General features: G+C 35.5%; 3 protein-coding genes across 3 annotated transcripts; 2 read left to right on the top strand and 1 right to left on the bottom strand.

The window, feature by feature from the left end:
* The first annotated feature begins 3,622 nt into the window (after nt 1-3,622).
* On the top strand, nt 3,623-5,863 carry LOC129579886 (zinc finger protein 613-like). Its single transcript, XM_055470069.1, has 2 exons — nt 3,623-4,375; nt 5,843-5,863. Exons 1-2 carry the CDS (start codon nt 3,623-3,625, stop codon nt 5,861-5,863), a joined length of 774 nt encoding a protein of 257 aa, XP_055326044.1.
* Nucleotides 5,418-7,341, top strand: LOC129579883 (putative uncharacterized protein DDB_G0279653). Its single transcript, XM_055470067.1, has 3 exons — nt 5,418-5,723; nt 5,843-6,365; nt 6,558-7,341. The coding sequence occupies exons 2-3, from the start codon at nt 5,881-5,883 to the stop codon at nt 6,871-6,873; spliced, it is 801 nt and encodes a 266-aa protein (XP_055326042.1). The 5' UTR covers nt 5,418-5,723; nt 5,843-5,880; the 3' UTR covers nt 6,874-7,341.
* Nucleotides 7,342-11,862: 4,521 nt separating this feature from the next.
* On the bottom strand, nt 11,863-15,956 carry LOC129579885 (uncharacterized). Its single transcript, XM_055470068.1, has 5 exons — nt 15,822-15,956; nt 15,244-15,683; nt 14,862-15,081; nt 12,250-12,470; nt 11,863-12,076 (listed from the first exon to the last, which is right to left on the bottom strand). The coding sequence occupies exons 1-5, from the start codon at nt 15,834-15,836 to the stop codon at nt 11,863-11,865; spliced, it is 1,110 nt and encodes a 369-aa protein (XP_055326043.1). The 5' UTR covers nt 15,837-15,956.
* Nucleotides 15,957-18,372: the final 2,416 nt, after the last annotated feature.

Raw genomic sequence — 18,372 nt, 5'->3', positions numbered from 1 at the left:
CTGACGATCCCAGTTTCTGTTTCAACGGGAGAGCGATCGTTTTCAAAACTAAAGTTAACTAAAACTTATCTCAGAAATGCAATAGGTCAAGACAGGCTCAATCATCTGGCAATCATATCGATAGAAAGCGATGTAGCAAATTCGATTCAATATGACGACGTGATTGAAGAATTTGCCACTTCAAAAGCGAGAAAAAAGACATTTCTTTAAGTCATTTTAATGTATCATTTTTTTGTTGCTTTTCAAATAAACTTGGATCAAATGTATCATTTTTGAGATTTTTTCACACACTTTTAAAAATTCGAGTTTGAAAGGGCGCCATCGGATTTTGAACCAGGGCGCCAGCCTGGGTTGGTAAATTTTTGTATTTCGAGCGACGTGTAAGTAATTTACGTAAGAAACATGTATCTTACGTTTATTACGTAAAAAACCTCAACGCATGTAATAAACTCCAAAACGCTCCAAAAAGTGCAGGGTTATAGACAAAAACCGACTATTCTCGTTTGTTTTAAGCATTCAAAATATACAGAGTACATACATGCTCGTTCTACAGCGTTAGCTGATAAATAAAAATATGCAAAAGTTTCAAGCCACCAGCTATTTTCTCATAAAAAGTGTGTTTTTTCGCAGTGTTATCAAGTATACATGTAGCCTAGGGGCTTCACGCAAAATTTTCAACCATTGAATTTGTGTAGTGATAAATAAATAGTAATAAGTTTTAACGATTGTTATGAATTTGAAACGATACAAATAAATTTTGGTGAATTCTGGTGAATTTGTCGATAAATTAGATTTCACAGTCTTGCCAACTTAGCTGTCAAACTAAGTGTCGAACCTAGTGTCTAGCAATGAAAAGGGTCGGTAATACAAATTCTTGTAATTTTTTCTACTCACATAAATTCACCAAAATTCACCAAAGTTCACCAAACTCCTCAATATTCATTCAATTCAAATGTGAGAGTTTTCGTGAATTCATGTGAGTTTCAGCGTGCAAGAATGGATTTTACCGGATCATACGTCAATAGAATAAATACTTGTTGTTTTTGAATCATTTTTTGAGTGCGTGAAGCCCCTAGCATGTAGCCAAATGAATTTTTGCATGCTTTTATGTGTGATTTAAATAATGTTATAATAAATTTTTAATAAAAAATTTCAACTATTTTTGGAAATATAAGACGTTGAATTGAATGCGTGCTGAAAGTCGCATTTTTTATATGGAAATGCAGAATTACCGAATCACTATGCAAATATTTCCATAAATAGTTGATAGAAGACGATTGAAAAAACGTTGATTACATAATGAAATAATTACATGAAGAATATTTAATTCACTTTTTGTTCATCATCAGAATTAATTTTTTACATAACGAAAGAACAAAACTAAAATAGAATGCAAATTTTCTTCATTTCCAATCGAAAATCTTTTGTTTCTTGCATTAGTTCTTTATGAAAAAATCATTCTTCAGAGTTTCTTACAGGTTTCTTACAAATTCATGTAAATTACATGATTTTTCATAGGTAAATTACATGATGTAATATACGTAACTTTTATGTAAGATACACGATCAAGTTGCTTACGTACCAACCCAGGCGCCAGCGAAGCTAGAAATGGCTCTGAGAGGACTGCTTTGTCAGTGTGGATACAGTTTCCGTACGTGTCATTCATCGATTTGCACTCACACAATCACGGGCGCTTTGTTCACTGACATTGCGAACACAATTGAACGCTTGAGAATAAAAGACTGACGCTACCAGGTTTTTTCGCAAAAGCGGGATAAAAATCAGTTGCACGCAAAAGAGACATTTCAAAAGGTTGCACGCAAGAGAGAAGTATTACTTTTCCGCAAACTTTGTTTGTTAGGTAAAGTATTGGTTTTACTAGCCAAAATTTCATGACATCTCCTCTTTCGGTATGGCGTCGTTCGCGTTCGCGTCCGAGTTTTTTGTCCGCCGATTATCTCAAAAAGTTGACAAGATAATTGAGATCTGTAATAGCCAAAAGTTTTGGCATGTCGAGACAAAGCTTCGGATTGATTTTGAGCCATATCCGATGTGACTTTGGGGTACCTCTCCTAAGGAAAACCCTCAAAAATGGTACATTTGTACGGGAAGTACCCGAAAAAAGCATTTTTCAGGGTTTCGATCAAGGCAAACTGATGTTTTTTTGCAAAAATAATGGGAGTCTGTGAACGACCGAACACCTACTTGCCCATAAATTTGGTCCAAAATCGACATTTCTTGAAATTTTCCTTGAAAAATAGACTTTTGTATGAAAAATCACACAGAAAGCCATTTTTTAGGGTTTTGGTCAAAGCAAACTGATGTTTTTTTGCAAAAATAATAGGAGCCTTCAAACAACCGAACACCTACTTGCCCATAAATTTGGTCCAAAATCGACATTTCTTGAAATTTTTCTCGAAAAATAGACTTTTGTATAAAAAATCACTCAGAAAGCCATTTTTTAGGGTTTTGGTCAAAACAAACTGATCTTTTTTGCAAAAAAAATGGGAGCCTTTAAACAACCGAACACCTATTTGCCCATAAATTTGGTCCGAAATCAACATTTCTTGAAATTTTTGAAATTTTGTTCAAAAATGACACTTTTGTATGGAATATGGTCGAAATAGTTATATTTTAAGGTCAAAAATGCTATGAAAAAAAGGGTCCATTGAAATTTTGGTTAATCATTAAGCGGGAGGTAAACTAAATTGCTGCGGAGCGGAAAAGTTTGGATTACGTATGTAATTCGTTTTATATTGTTGTTGTAATCACGGCTTTAAAATTCCAAATGCGACAAAATAAAATGGTCCGTTTGCGTGTAACCTTTTGAAATGTCTCTTTTGCGTGCAACTGATTGTTATCCGCTTTTGCGAAAAACCTGCTAGCGTCAGTCTTTTATTCTCACGCGTTCAATTTCTTTTCATCGGTGACTATCGAGGCGAACACACGTTTAACCGCCACGCTACTGCTAGTGCAGAAATTTTTCAATTCACAAGCCTTGAATGTCTATTCAATAGAATTAGAATCAGATTTTTCGTATGAGTTTCAACCACTTTTGAAATCAACAGCAATTTGAATCGTGAAAAACCACTCAAAGGTGAACGAAACGATATAGTCTTTGGAAGGAGAATGGGCATGGGGGCGACATCCAGAATTTTGCGTTTAGCGCCGGTGTACTTCGTAGTGGAAAAAAAGTGAAGCTTGCTCGTCACCAATATTGATGTTCACGGACATCAAATCGTTTATGCGTGATTTCGCCCACTTCATGCACTGAAAATCACGGAAGACGATAGTCCGACAAGTGACGCTCCAATAACTGTGCATTTCAAGCCAAATATCAAAAATGCCAGTTTTTGCGTCACGAGTATATATACAGTAAATATGCTATTTTCTCAGGACATTGATGCATTAAAATGTAATACAATAAGTTTTCAAGGCATGAATTTAATTGACGCATTATTATCGAGATAAGATAGCATTCGTGAAGTATTTTCTTGTACTGACCAAGCTAACCTCAAAAAATTCTCTTTGCTTTGTTTCAATTGTCACATTTGATTCATTCAGGCGAGCAGTAAACGATGAGCATAGCTCTGACCTTTCAACCGACACGAATGACCTGAGAATGTCCGCAAACCAAAACCAAACTCAGTCTGCTGATTCAATCGAAATCAAGCAAGAAGGTGAAATCAAGCAAGAGCCAGTGTCTGTCGACGAAGTGGTTGAAGTGTCGGAATCGACTTATCACAATCTACGATGTGTTCCTGGTTTCAATGATCGTGACGTTGAATATGATTTCGATCACTTGAACGAGGTAGACGCTAAGGTCAAGGTGAAGAAAGAATGTGAAGATAACAAAGAAGAAGACTCGAAAATGAATGATGACTCAAAAGAAGAAGCTACGGGCAGTCAGCAGAATCAGCGGCAGCCACTGCCACACGGTGAAGGCGGTTTCATCGCCCCAGAAAGTGATGCAAGTGGACGCGATACACAGAAACGAGGTGACAATGCTTATGTAAATCAAACGAAGAAACATAAATGCTACATTTGCATCTATTCAACGCGATGGAATGGTGATTTAAATAAGCACATGCTGAAACACACTGGCGAAAAGCCACATGGGTGCGATTTCGTTGAAGAGTTTCTGTTCCATTGCCCGGGCTGTTTGCAAGGATTCGGTGGAAAAAACGAAGAGGAAGCACACGAAGTCAAGTGCAAGACTCGTCGCTACGAATGTCATTTGTGCAAGGATTCGTTTGGATCAATGAAGGGGAATATGATGAAGCACATGCGTGTGCACAGCGGTGACAAACCATTCCAATGCAACGAATGCTTTAAGCGATTCGTACAAAAAAGTCATCTTAAGGAACACATGAAGGTTTATGGTGGTCTACGTTCATTCCGCTGTACCAGATGTCGTCTGGGATTCGTTCGCCAAGATGAAAGAAATGCACATGAGGGGAAGTGTAATCGCCGTTTGTATGAATGCTATGTTTGTGGAAAGTCATTTGGTTTCAACAAATGCAATTTGATCGACCATATGCGCACACACTCTGGGGACACTCCGTTCGAATGTCAACATTGTTTGAAGCAATTCAAACAGAAAGTTAGCCTCAATAATCACTTGGTATCTCATACGAAGAAGCTTCAATTCAAATGTTTGATTTGTCGCCGGGGTTTTTTAAATGATGTCAAAAGAAAGGCTCACCAGCGGAACTGCAATCGACGCTATTATGAATTTCATTTGTGTAAGAAGTTTTCCCACCCGGTATAGGTAAATGTGATTGATCACATGCGCACCCATTCAGAAGAGAAACCATTCGAATGTGGCTCATGTCGCAAGACATTTTCATCGCGATGGAGTTTGAAACAGCATTTAAAAAAAAATCAACACAAAACATTCTGAAAAACGTAATTTTATCGCAGCTATCTTTTTCAGAAAATATTCTGCTTAATTACTATTTCCATCAGATCAAACGCATTCATTGAACCATTCAAATAATGGAAATTCTTAAATTGGAATTTTTCTTCCAAAAATGTACTTTCTAAATTGAACATGTAAAACATACAAATTGTACTGAAAATACTGTTTCTTCATTCTTTAGGTTACAGCATCCGATTCCATTCCAATATTTTTTCTTTACAACATGTAATCCATAGCAAACAATGACAAATATTGATTTAAATAAATAATTTGCGAAATGTATTCGTAATTGCATTATTTGATTAACAATTTTTGAGATCTTGGAGATTTGAATCAAAACTCTACACATTTTATTTGTCACACAGAAAGAGTAGCGAAGAGAGGATTGTTTAAGTATTTCCAATACATGACACAGCTCTTCTCTCATACTTTCCCATCGAGGGCGCTCGAAATGTCAAGACCGAATGCAAATTGACAAACAAATGTCAAAGCTCATTTGGTTTGGAAAGAGTTGAGTTTGGGTGTGACCTTTCTGCATTATTCTCATTCGATTCAGTGTGTGACAAAATGGATTCAGTGCGAAAAAATACACCAGTTTCATAGTTCACTTTGCGGACTTCTTCTTCAATTGGCAAATTAAGAGAAAAAAACACTAAGAACGAATAAATTAGAACGATAGAAATTGTGTTTGCGCTGGAAAAGTGACTAAAAGTTGAAAGCAAAGGTTCGGCGTGTGGTCGCATTAGTTTGATCAGTTCAAAACAAAGACATCCATTGTTTGAGTGAAAAAAAAAACATTCGAGTGAGTCATTGATGTCTGTTTTTAAAATTCAGATCACAAATTTCGCTGAATCATCATGTTTTTATCACATTTTTCCATCGAAAATTCGTTTCAATAATTTGTTGATTTCATTGTTTTAGTTCCAAAGTGACACACTGTGAATTCAATTGCCATTACGATGTCTGTTCCATCGGCCCGTCATCCGATGCCAAAATTCCGGTGTAATTCGTGCTTGCATGTCCAGAAAATGTTCGAACCGGTGACTGCTGGATCGAGTAGCAATCGAGTGACCGCTGCCAAGCAGTATTTCACCAGCTGTTACCATATACTGTGCAATAGTTGTCGATTTAGGAATGGTCAAAATTGTGCGCTGTGCAATCGAAGTTGCCAATTCATTGGATGCACCACCAACATGCCAAAACATTACCAGCTCTTCTTCAAGCCGATTTCAAGCGCAAAAAAGCAGTTGTTGGATATTATGAAGTTTCAGCGGATGCAAAATTTTATTGCGAAACGACGATTAACAGCCAAAAAGTTGCACGTTCAGAAGAAGCGGATGGTTTTGATACAAAAAGTCAAAGAAGCCGGCGAACGACGTCAACAGGCCGCAGAAAAGTTGCACAAATACAAAATTGTGCACCACAAAATTTGTCAGGAAAAACGGTGAGTGGAACAAATTTGGATTGGTCTGGTTTTTTTGGGATAATGAAATGAATGCATAAGAAAAAGTTGTTAATAAAAACAAAGATGAACAAGTGAAATTCATATCGAACTCTTAAGTAACTTATTTTTTGGGAGAGAGAAAATAGTCTGTTTTTTTTTGTTTGTTACATTGAATGTTTTATTGGTTTGCAGACGCAGAGATGAAGAAAAGCAGCGAAAACAACAACTACAACAACCGGAAAAAAATCAACCACGGCAACAGCAGCACCAGCATCAGCTAAATCAACACCAAATCCAACAGCAACAGCAGCACCATCACCATCAAAACATGCGTCGACCGAATGAGTTTCACCGTGACCGACAACCTGCTCACACTTCTCGACCCCATCACCAGCACGGCCATAGCAACAATCACCAACAACGAAATGCATTGAATACCGATTTGTCCGTAACATCGACAAATAGCGGTACGGTTCAGACTGACACCAGTCTTGGATTTAGATCTTAAGAAAAACTTCAATTGACACAATTTTTTTCTTCACTTTTTCGACTAGTGATTAGTGTCATTATTCTAATTCCATCTGACTTTTTTTTTGAATTCAATTTGTAAGAAACGCAAATTTTTCACTGAATTAAAATGCAAGTTCATATTTAGGTTAAGCCCAATTAAATTTAGCCAACCAAAGAATGATTCACTTTCAATGAAACGCAATTTTTTTTCTTCTTCTTAAAACATGTTGCATTTAATTAAGTGACAAACCATTGAAAAAAAGTTTATTTTTGTGAGAAATTTAAACGATTCTGTGTAATTGAAATCGTTTTTAGAGAATAGAGGTTGCTAAAATTGTGAATAAATGATTTTGGTTAGTTTCTTTGATATTTTGTCTCACTTCGTTTTGAGTAAAAGCAAACTTTATGTCAATCACTCTTTGATACTCTAACATGCAATAAATATTTGGATTTAGTCTACATATAATCTAAGATAATTACTATAAGATTCTGTGTCAAACTGTATTGAGTGTGACATCTAACGCCCTGCTACTTTTCTGAACATAAGATAGCAAGAGGAGGCTGAATTATTAATCTGAAATAAATAAGCACGAAAGGATTATTTTCAACTGAATTAATGCGATCTGTGGCGGAATTCTGTGCAAATTCCGAAATTTCTATTACGAAATGAGAGATTTTAAATAATCAGATTCAATTGTATTTAAAAGTCGATGCGAAATTTTTTTTTACTTTTTGCGAGAAGTAGTGAGATGAGATGTTGTCCATAACAAAGAATTCATTTAGGATCATTCAATATAATTTACAATTGATGTATGAATTCCGAAAAAAAATCTCGCCACCTTTTCGAGGTAGTGAAATTATTTCGTTGAAAACCTAAATGAATTCTTTGTTATGAACAACATCTCATCTCACTACTTCTCGCAAAAAGTAAAAAAAAAATCTCGCATCGACATTTGAATACAATGGAATCTGATTGTTCAAAATCTCACATTTCGTAATAGAAATTTCGGAATGTGCACAGAATTTCGCCACTGTTCTGATCTAAAATGTCACTTCCAAAGTCAGAACGCTTTTTTGGTTAATTCAAAATATGGAAAACGTGTTTTTTCACCATAGAATTGCCACTTGAGTTCAAAACTCGAAAATTGTTCAGTCTCCATATTTTGATGATTTGAATGGAAGAAGGAAATCATTCATGGCGAATATGTTTTTGCTGATTCTTTTGGTATAAAATGAGCATATACGCTCCACTCCAAATTCTTGACCATACGTTTACAGTGCTCAGGTTGTTGCGGATTTTTTTCGCTTTCCGCATAACTAATTTAAGAGTTAACTGCCCGCAATGAAGTCATAGAAAAACAAATGTGCTAACATGTTTACCTTGACAAAATTATTTAGGTTACAGTCGACGATTCCAAAACCCTTGAAGGAAATTCGATGTTGCGATCGAGCCATCATCAGAGGTAAGTATGTGCGAGCTGCATGCGGGAAATTGTACCAATCGGTGTTGTAAATAGTTTCGGCCGATTCTGAAGTAGATGTTGTCGCCTTCGTTGCTGAAAAGCACAATCCAAATGGCCACAAGAGCGACACCATCAAACACAAAATATCATACAGTATCATCCAATCCAAATTGCCAATGGTCTGGAAAAAGCGATTTTATATCTCGGCGATAAAATTAAATTAAGAGAACTTTAAATGGGCGTGATACTTTTAAAACGACATGGAAATTCGGGAAAAATTACACACAGTTAGCATTCATCGAAATTTTTTCAAATATAAATTGTGAAATGAGTATGGAGACCGTACACAAAGGGTCTCCAATCCCATTTCAGTAAGCTGCAATTGTGCAAAATGCAATCCAAAATTGCGCTAGTAGTATTAGAACATAACATTTGGACAATGTCCATTGGGACATCTTCAAATCTTCATATTTTATTTAGAAAAAAATGGTCTGAAAAGGTTCGAAAAGGGCCGAAAAATGAATGAAAAATAAACAGTTACATTTTCAATTTGGTATAGAGCAGCTGCCAAAAATACGATATTACACGAAAGCATCCAGAATATGACTCCACTGCTGACATCAACTGCCAAATTGGCAATTCTTGGCATGAAAATGTAAATAAAATTTCAATTTAAATTCGAGAAATAAATCAGAATCAGTAACATAAGAAAATTCACAATTATTCAGAATGACCAAGATTTAGTTAGAAAAATTTAAGAGCCTGTTGTTCATGGAGCAATTTTCACGTGAAAAGGTTTAATTTTGAATCAAGTTTTTACGTTGAACAATTTGGATTTTTATCTTTACATTTTGGTGAAAATTACGAACAACAAGCCCAAGCATCACTCAGTCGAATTGGTACCGAATAGCAAATTCATTGTAATTTATGTAAAAAGCTTGTCAAACTCACTTGAAAGTCTTCGAATGTTGTTCAACGATCCTGTTCAACCTTAGTTTAAAATTCAATGCCTTGCGGTTGCTCTCTTGCCGTGTTTCTTTGATTTCCTGGCTTATTTTAATGTCCGTATCAAACGTTTTGACCAAGTAGCCGAAATGTTCACACATGCCGATGATATAGAAACAGAGGCTCACAAAGTATGTTACACAGCATGTGGTGCTCAATGAATAGACAAAACCAATGTAACAATTAATAAGCCAGAGTAGAAGCCAACCCAATAGAGTAGAAGTATCGAATGGAACAGTTACACTGTATGGCAGAAGCCAAGATGAGGTATCAAAATTTCCCATCCACATACAAAATGCAGCAAAAAATAAAGCGGCTAAAAAAAGCCCTGCGGCCATCAATAGATAGCCAATCGAAACGAATTTGGTGAGTTTTTGGCAATTTTCTTCAGCTTCCATATAGAATGTCGATTCATAGGGCTCTGAAACTGATTGTTTGGAATCGATTACGAATTATTAGTATTCGCTTCATACGAAACGAAAAAAAAGTTACCATTGTCGACGTGGTCTTGAATCCCAATGTATAACTGTTTGACATTCTTCATTTCCAGTCCAACACTGATGTATGCACCGAGACATTGCAAGCTTCCACACACCATAAGGATCGATCTCAAAGCCAATGTGATATCGTTCATGTGATTGATTCCAAAAACTGCACTACAAAAAAACATCAAACCGGCCAGACCAAATAACATCACGTAACAAATCATGGTTTTCATGAATTCATTGGTTTGTTCAGCGAGACGATCCGAACTCAAACCTAACAGTTTCAAATAAAACTGATTGTATTGAAGTACCTTCATTATCGCACGGTTTGCTTGAATGTAAGGTGGCTATCAAATTGAATTTCGCTTTTTGTGAAAAACTTTGAAACCAAATTGTTTATCGATTTGAATGAAGAGAATAATTTGCTAAAAAAAAAACCAGTCAAACAGATGGCTTAAAATGTCTTATTATCGAAATAATTCTTTAGATTTATTTTTCACTTTACTTTGACGATGGTTCCGAACGGAATACACTTGAATGCAACATTGTTCCCTAATTTATATGCTCCGAAATAGCCTTGGATGACGCAAATCGATTTTCTTGAAACGCAATTCGAATTGCGCGCATTTTATGCAGTGATGGATAATTATACTGTAATTGGAATATGAAACTGTAATTAAACCGTTTGATGTGTGTTTTCCCCATTCTGTTGACTTCTATTTTCCTTGAACAGCAAAATGGCTATTTGGCTTGGTTGACCGCTGACGGTAAATGCAGCGTTTCTTTTTACGAGAGAATAAAGAAGTCTTAAGAAATGGGCACAATGGTTTTATACTCGGTGGAATTAATGAAAAATTCATTAATTTCACCGTAACTTTCCTACGACCGGGCAAAATGATAATTACTGATATGTTGTACGTAACGTACGAAATTCAAACATCAAACAGACTCACAAATTGCAAATCCTTTGTAAATTTCTAAAAGTTCTTTGGAATTGGAAAAGAAACATGTGCTTGTTTGTGGGAAAACACACCTGAAAAATCCTAGCATTTCACTTTTAAACTCTTTCAAAAAGTAATTGTGTTGTTGATAATAAAAATGGGAATACCGAATAATGGGAATTGTTCAAGTTCCAAAACTGCGCTGAACACACTAACTCATTAACTCTTATCATTTAGAAACGTAAAATGAAAAATGTAAATTTTGAATGTGATTCTTTGTGATTTTCGCGAAAATGATAAGAGATAATGAAAGTTAGTGTGTTTAGCCAAGTTTTGGAACTTGACTTGAAGCGACGATTTATTCAACAGTTTTAAGAAACAAATTTCATGTTATGCTCCAGTTCAAACGGTTCTGTATTCCCATTTTTATTCTCTGCAACACAGTTACACTTGACTTGAGTTAAATTGTATCCGCCGCATGGACGTTGTTTTGTGATTTATTGGACTTTGCCAGTTTTTAAGTGAAAACGATTCAACCTTGATAATATTAAGTTGATATCGAGGTTAGTAGATTTATCGGGAAGCTTACATTACTTATTATATAATAGAAGCCGATGAAAATAAAAGTAGGACAAAAAAATGTCTTTTGGTTCTTTTGTGTCTAACAAATGTGAGAAACAAGTTTAGCTCAACACTTGCTGTTCATTATTTTTCAGATATTGGAAAATTTGCAATCAATATTCGAATAAAAAAAGAAGTTCCCCATTCAAAAAGTTTTTCTACACTATTTTTTACACACCGTCTCCACTCGCATTTAGTTCCCATTACATTAGATACACGTTGACCGTTGAAATCCAATGGAAGTGGAGAATAGTGTAAAGCTGTTTGAAGTTCTTTGTTGCTTGTCATAGAACATCCACATATTCCGTATTTATTGAATTTTCGCTATCTAAAACTTTGATCGTACAAAATTAAAACTCTTCATGATTTGCAGATTCAAAATTTTTTATTGAGTTTTTTTTTACTTCGAAAAAATTCAAGTTTTCAACGTAATTTCAAGACATCATTTGATAACAAATGGCAATGAAGCTACTTAGTAACTGCGAACAAGCAGTTTTGAGGCGAGTCCTGGCAAAGTGGCGAATGGTGCAATTGGTGCAACTGGGCTACCGTTGATGGTATGAACGGTGTTTGGTGCAACTGGAGCAACGGAGGCAATTGGAGCAACACCGTGAGCAACGACTGGAGCATAACGGTAAATTGGTGCAACAGTTCTTGGGATGACATAAGGTGAAGCTGGGTAGTATCTGCAATGAATTAAGATATATTTTAGCATCGAATTAATTGAGTTTAAATTTGTAGAAAATAAATCAAAAGAATTATTCAATTTGTTTGCCAAAAAACACAATAATTGTGTGAGAAGCTTTTGCCAGTTTGACTTTAAAACATTTAAATGATGAAAAACTTTTCAATAACTTACTCATCGGCGAAGTGTGTCAATTGGTTGTAGCTGTAGTATTTATAACCTGGATAAAGTGATTTCTGGTAGGTTGGAAGAACTTCGATCTTTTCGGTTCCGTGAAGCAATGCATTGTCGCAGTTCGGGTAACCTGGGCACGCGAGTGGGCTAACACCAGCTGGGTAACGTGCTGGTACATCTACAGCTGAGCAAGCAGCGACAACAAAGGCAACGAAGAAAACCTGCAAATTGAAAAAAGATTGTAATTTGTATTCTTTGAATATTTTTTTAAAATTTGAAATAGAGGGTTGTATTGACGGTTTGCTTGAAAAAATTCCCTCTGCTCGTAACTAAAATGTAATCTATCTAACTAAAGTCTTTATGAAATTCAAACAATTTTTCACTGAACGACTTAATTTAAAACATTTTTCTTTTAAAATTCTCACCACTTTTGGATTCATTTTGACGATTGATTTTTGTTTCGTTGTTGATACAATTGCGTGTTGAAAAGCTAAAACTGTTCTGATTCAATTGAAGAAATGGCAGTGGCTTTTATAAAAAAAAAATTTCTTCAAAAATGAAACTAATTCAACTGATAATCCCAGAACCGGTGTCACATTCCATAAATTTAAAATTAAATATCAATTATCAAAAGCGTAACAAATCAATGGTTCAAATTCAATGCCCGACATTATTTATAATTGTATTTGAGTTGCAGTACCTTTGTCAGGGGTGCCATAATAGAATTTCCAGTTTTGCAACTAAACTGGTTTGATGTTTGCAGCGATTAAAGCACCACACAGCCGGGAGGTATCACTCCACGTCAGTTGTTGTACAGCTAATGTACGACCACATTCTGTTCTTCGATAAAGTACAGCTGTGGGCCTGATTTGTGCCATATTTCACTCAACTTATCGTTGAACTTTCTCATTCTTTCATTCTTGTCTCAAGAATGCCGTATTTCGTGTGTCACTGCTTTTGAATATCGGTCCAACTTTTAGACACTTTAATAGTTCGATCTATTCAATTCCAAATTCGGTTCAATCAAACAATGACGTCAAAGATGGCAAAGTGAAAGTTCCAACAAAACCGGTGCCAAGTTAAACAGTAACTTAGCGACGCGATTAATCTTCACATCGATACGTATATGGGTGAGATTGAGAGTGGTGTATGTTTCAAAGACTTTGTGTTGAACAGAGTTGAGTTTGTTTTCAAGAGGTCAGCAAATTTTAAAATAATTTATTTATTTTCACAAATATAGTTTGAATGTCTATTGCAAAGTTGTATAGTTTGATAAGAGTAACATTTTTTGCGAAGACACCAATTGGATATTTTCTGTCATTAAAATTAAAATCACCAAAAACCACGAGTGAAACATACTCTACTTTATTAAAATATAAGTAGTCAAAGAACATCAATCTCACCCATAGTGCAAGGCATACTTTTGTGGATGCATTTTTCTGACGTCCTACATTTCACTATTGTTATTTGATAGCGTTGACTAACTTTATCCGATTCAATTGTGCAGGCACAAGGACGTTTGTTGAGATAATTTCTGCAGGCATGTTACTCTCACAATTCGAAGTAGGCAAACCGTCAGAAGTAGTACGGCAAAATAACAAATTGCCGAAGTAATTTTTTCATTGGAGGTAAAATGTTGAATTACTACCAATGTTTTTATTCGGCAGTTAAATTTGAATTCAGTGGAAAAAAGCCGCAAACAGGACATTTGAAGAGTGACAAAACACACCAAACACGTATAATTAGTGGGAAATAAATCTTTTTGATTGTTTTTTTTTTTTTAATTTTCATCAAGTGTGTTGCAGCAGTGAACAGTGAATTGAATCTAAATTCCAAATGGCACAAAACATTGAATTTTTAACAACAATCATCTCGAATCATCTTTGCAACACGTAAAAAGGCTAATTGAATTTGTTGTTTAGCCTTCTTCGGCTATTACACGATACGATTTGCAACGATTTCTGATTTTGTTTCCATTTTTTGACAATCGGTTGTCACCACACTGAATGTTTCATGTACAATCGTGTTTCCGCAGAGTTTCAAAATCACACCATGAAATGATGACAAAAAAGTATTTAATCTTAATCATCACTTTAATTGGACCTTGGATTTTTTCCTCATGCTATGGTCATTCAGATTAGATAAATTTTGAAAATTACCTGAAGAAAGTCGTTAATGTAAACCATTTTTTATTTTATTTATTGCATTTTTTTCACAAAGATTCTCGTTCCAAATTTTATAATTTTCCGTAAAGTTTCAGCAATGCTTCTCTGAATCAGCATGAACGTGGTTTTACATTAGACCTTTGACCGCCTCTTTTTAAGTAGAAACGCTTCCAGCTTCATATGTATCGTGCAAAATGAGCCGATGAAAAGAAGAGTAGGACAAGAAACATATATGTTCTAAAAAACAACATCGGCCCAACAAAAAAGAAGTTTTTTTTTAAAATCGAATTTCAATTTTACTCTCAACAACATTAAAACCCATTATGACTTGCAGATAATACATTCTTTATTGATTCTTTTATTTTTTCAGAATTTAAACAAAATTTCAAGCAATGTCAAGACAGATCGTTAGATCGGTAGAAAATGGCAATGAAGCTAATTAGAAACTGTGAACAATCGTGAAGCGAATCCTGGCAAAGCGGCGAATGGTGCAATTGGTGCAACTGGGCTACCGTTGATGGTGTGAACGGTGTTTGGTGCAACTGGAGCAACGGCGATTGGGGCGACAACTGGAGCAACGACTGGTGCTACTGGAGCAACACCGGGAGCATAACGATAGATTGGTGCAATAGTTCTTGGGATGACATAAGGTGAAGCTGGGTAGTATCTGCAATGAATTAGGACACATTTTAGTATCAAATTGATTGAGTTGAAATTTGTAGAATAAAATCAAAAGAATCATTCAAATTTTTGCCATGAAACACAATGGGAAGCTTTTGTCAGTTTGACTTAAAACATTTAAATGATGAAAAACTCTTCAATAACTTACTCATCGGCGAAGTGTGTCAATTGGTTGTAGCCGTAGTATTTATAGCCTGGGTAAATTGATTTGTGGTAGGTTGGGAGAACTTCAATTTTTTCGGTTCCGTGCAACAAGGCATTGTCACAATTTGGGTAACCTGGGCACGCGAGTGGGCTAACACCAGCTGGGAAACGTTCTGGTTTCACCTCTACAAGTTCAACCTTTTCGGTAACATGCAAGACAGTATTGTCACAGTCTGGGTAGTTTGGACACAAAGCTGGATCAACATCAGCTGGGAAACGTTCTGCTTTCAATTCTGGAACTTCAACCTTTTCGGTAACATGCAAAATAGTATTGTCACAGTTTGGGTAGCCTGGGCACAATGCTGGATCGACATCAGCTGGAAAACGTGCTGCCATCAGATCTTCAGCTGAGCAAGCAGAAACGACAAAGGCAACGAAGAACACCTGAAAATTGCAAAGAGATTTTTAATTGATATTTTCTTTGGACAATTTGTAAGTTTGTAATCGATTTGGAGTCTTCAGAAACTTCATTCAAATTTTCGCTAGAACAAATTCAGAATTTTTTTTTGCTAAAACTCTCACCAATTTTGGATTCATTTCGACGATTGTTTTTCTTTTAATTTTCGACACAATTGCTTGTTGAAAAGCTAAAACTGATCTGATTCAATCGAAGAAATGGCACTGGCTTTAATACAAATTTGATTTCTGAAATTCTCCCCAAACCGTTATTGCGTTAATTTAAAATTAGATATAAAATATCAAGAGTGTACCAAATCAATCGTTCAAATCGAATTCTCGATTGATTTGTAATTAATATTTGAGTTACGGTACTTTTGTCAAGGAGTCACAATGGAATATCTAGTTTTGTAATTAATCTAGTTTGATCGTTGCAGTGACTGAAGTGCACACATTATAGCTGAGAGGCACGTTATCACGTCGCATCGATGACAATCAAAACAAATGGTTTATTCCAGAAAACAGGTGTGCATGTGACTTGTTACATGGACGTAAAGTAAACATATCGTTTTTGATTTTGTTTTATCACTTTGTTTTGTTTTTGTTCGTTCACATTCAGTACTTGTTCTTGGGATTATATGCCACACCTGACCTATCTTTTGTAAAAGTGGCATTCCAGTAAAGAGTCGCATGCCAAAATGACCGATGTTATTTTCGGTATCAAAACCGGTCTTGTAAGTAAGGTATAAAACCAACTTAAAACTAATTGACAAACGATTATAAAAGCAAACGACCAATATATTGTTGACCTTGGTCTGGTTCGTATCGGAAGTATTTATTGCTCCGATTGTGGTAATATTGCATTGCGAATGACAATGACAATGAATTTTACCGGTGGATGAATAAAAACTGTGGTAAACACTCAAAATTCCAGTTAAATTTAAATCAATGAATTATGAAAGTGTTAACGGTAATACCTACTGAAAACATGACCAAGGCATTCAGTGTCAAAACTGCATGCACAGGTTAGAAAAGGTGAACATTTAAGCATATAAATTGCTGCATTCACTTCAAAAGCATCAGTTAAACAACAACTTTTCATCAATAATCAACAAACATTTAACTCCAAACTGTGAACATGGGCCCAAAATTGGTAGGAGTTTGACAAAAACTAAAAATTTAATCCGAAAATTTTAAATTTTCAAAAAACACATTTTATTTGCACACAAATTCATATTTATTTTACGAGATATGAAGAATTTTCATTGAAGCAAATATTATTTTATCCAATATTTTCATTCTCAACAAGAATCTAGAACGCTCATCAAGACTCTGTATTCCTAAACTCATGGAGGGGTTTATGATCCTGCACTTCGGTTTATTTCGGTGCTCGCGCATATTCTTCGTATACTCCATTCTATAGTTCACACTATGTGCAGGTGCACAATGCACATCGCTTCATAGAAGATAGTAGCCGTATGCGTTCTTGTGCAGTTTGTCTGTAGTACGCAAATGACTCAGCATATAATGAAACATACGAAGAGTATGCAAAAGCACCAAAATAAACTGAAGTGGAGAATCATGAACCGAAACATTAGTTTGGGTGCACAGAGATTTGTAAGAGCGTTCATAAAATACATGTGTGTTCACTTCATCCCATGGAAATAAAACCAATCAAGTGAGTTATAATCGAAAATAAAATTCATTGCAGATTGTCTTCTTCGCCCTCGTTGCCTCGTTGGTTTTCGCTGCTGAGAACTCGGAACGTCACTCACGTTCATTGGTGTACACCACACGCGTTGGAATTGCTCCAACATACTACGATGCAACTGTTCCAGCTTTCAACTACTACCGCACACGCAATCTAGACAAGTAAAAGACAATTTTTCATTCCTTTTTATTTTTGAGCACAAAATGATGCAAGAAAGAATCATCTCTATAAATAATGGTTGTTTCTTATGACATTGCACTACAGATACCCACCAGGAATTGATCCAATAAAATGCCCAAACTACCCATACTGCGGTACTGATGCTGGTTCCCTTGTTGTGCCACCAGTTGCTTCAATCGTACCAGCCCCAATCATTACAGCACCGTTTGTCGCAGCTCCAATTGTTCCAGTTCCTCGAGTCGTGTACCGATCATCTTTACCACTCAGAACTGTGGCACGTGCCCCACTCATCGCCAGATACCCTTCCCGTTATTATGCGATTAGAAAGTAAATTATCAACATAAACAATAAGTTTTTGACTTGAATATTTTTTTTATTTGCTGGTTTTTCTTGTTTCTAAAAATTTTACCGTTGATAAACGGTTCTCCAGTCTTTCATATTGAAAATCAAATCAAATCCTCAGTTAAGTTCTATACCAAACTATTATCAATATAAATTCATATTAATACTAAGCCGTTGAAAATTTGATCGTATTTATCCCTAATTTTAAACTCTCCTATAATTTAAACATTTTGGTGCAAATTCTCCTGAACGGCTGGCTATATCTGTGAAATAATTTTGTATTCAGAGTGTGAATACGCCTGGAACTATACAATATTGTAAAAATGTACGCATAATTTTTTCTTTCATTGATTGATTTCAAATCGTTTCAAATGTCGAGGCAGACAGACATTTCAGCTCAAATGAAGACATTCTATTGCCAGTCTCTCATTGCTATTAACAATG

The sequence above is a fragment of the Sitodiplosis mosellana genome, unplaced genomic scaffold, assembly GCF_009176505.1.
Source record: "Sitodiplosis mosellana isolate CC-2019 unplaced genomic scaffold, AAFC_SMos_1.0 Smas_scaffold_6712, whole genome shotgun sequence".
NCBI classification, from domain to species: domain Eukaryota; kingdom Metazoa; phylum Arthropoda; class Insecta; order Diptera; family Cecidomyiidae; genus Sitodiplosis; species Sitodiplosis mosellana.
Note: the sequence above shows the minus strand (reverse complement) of the source record. Positions and strands in the feature narration are given on the sequence as shown.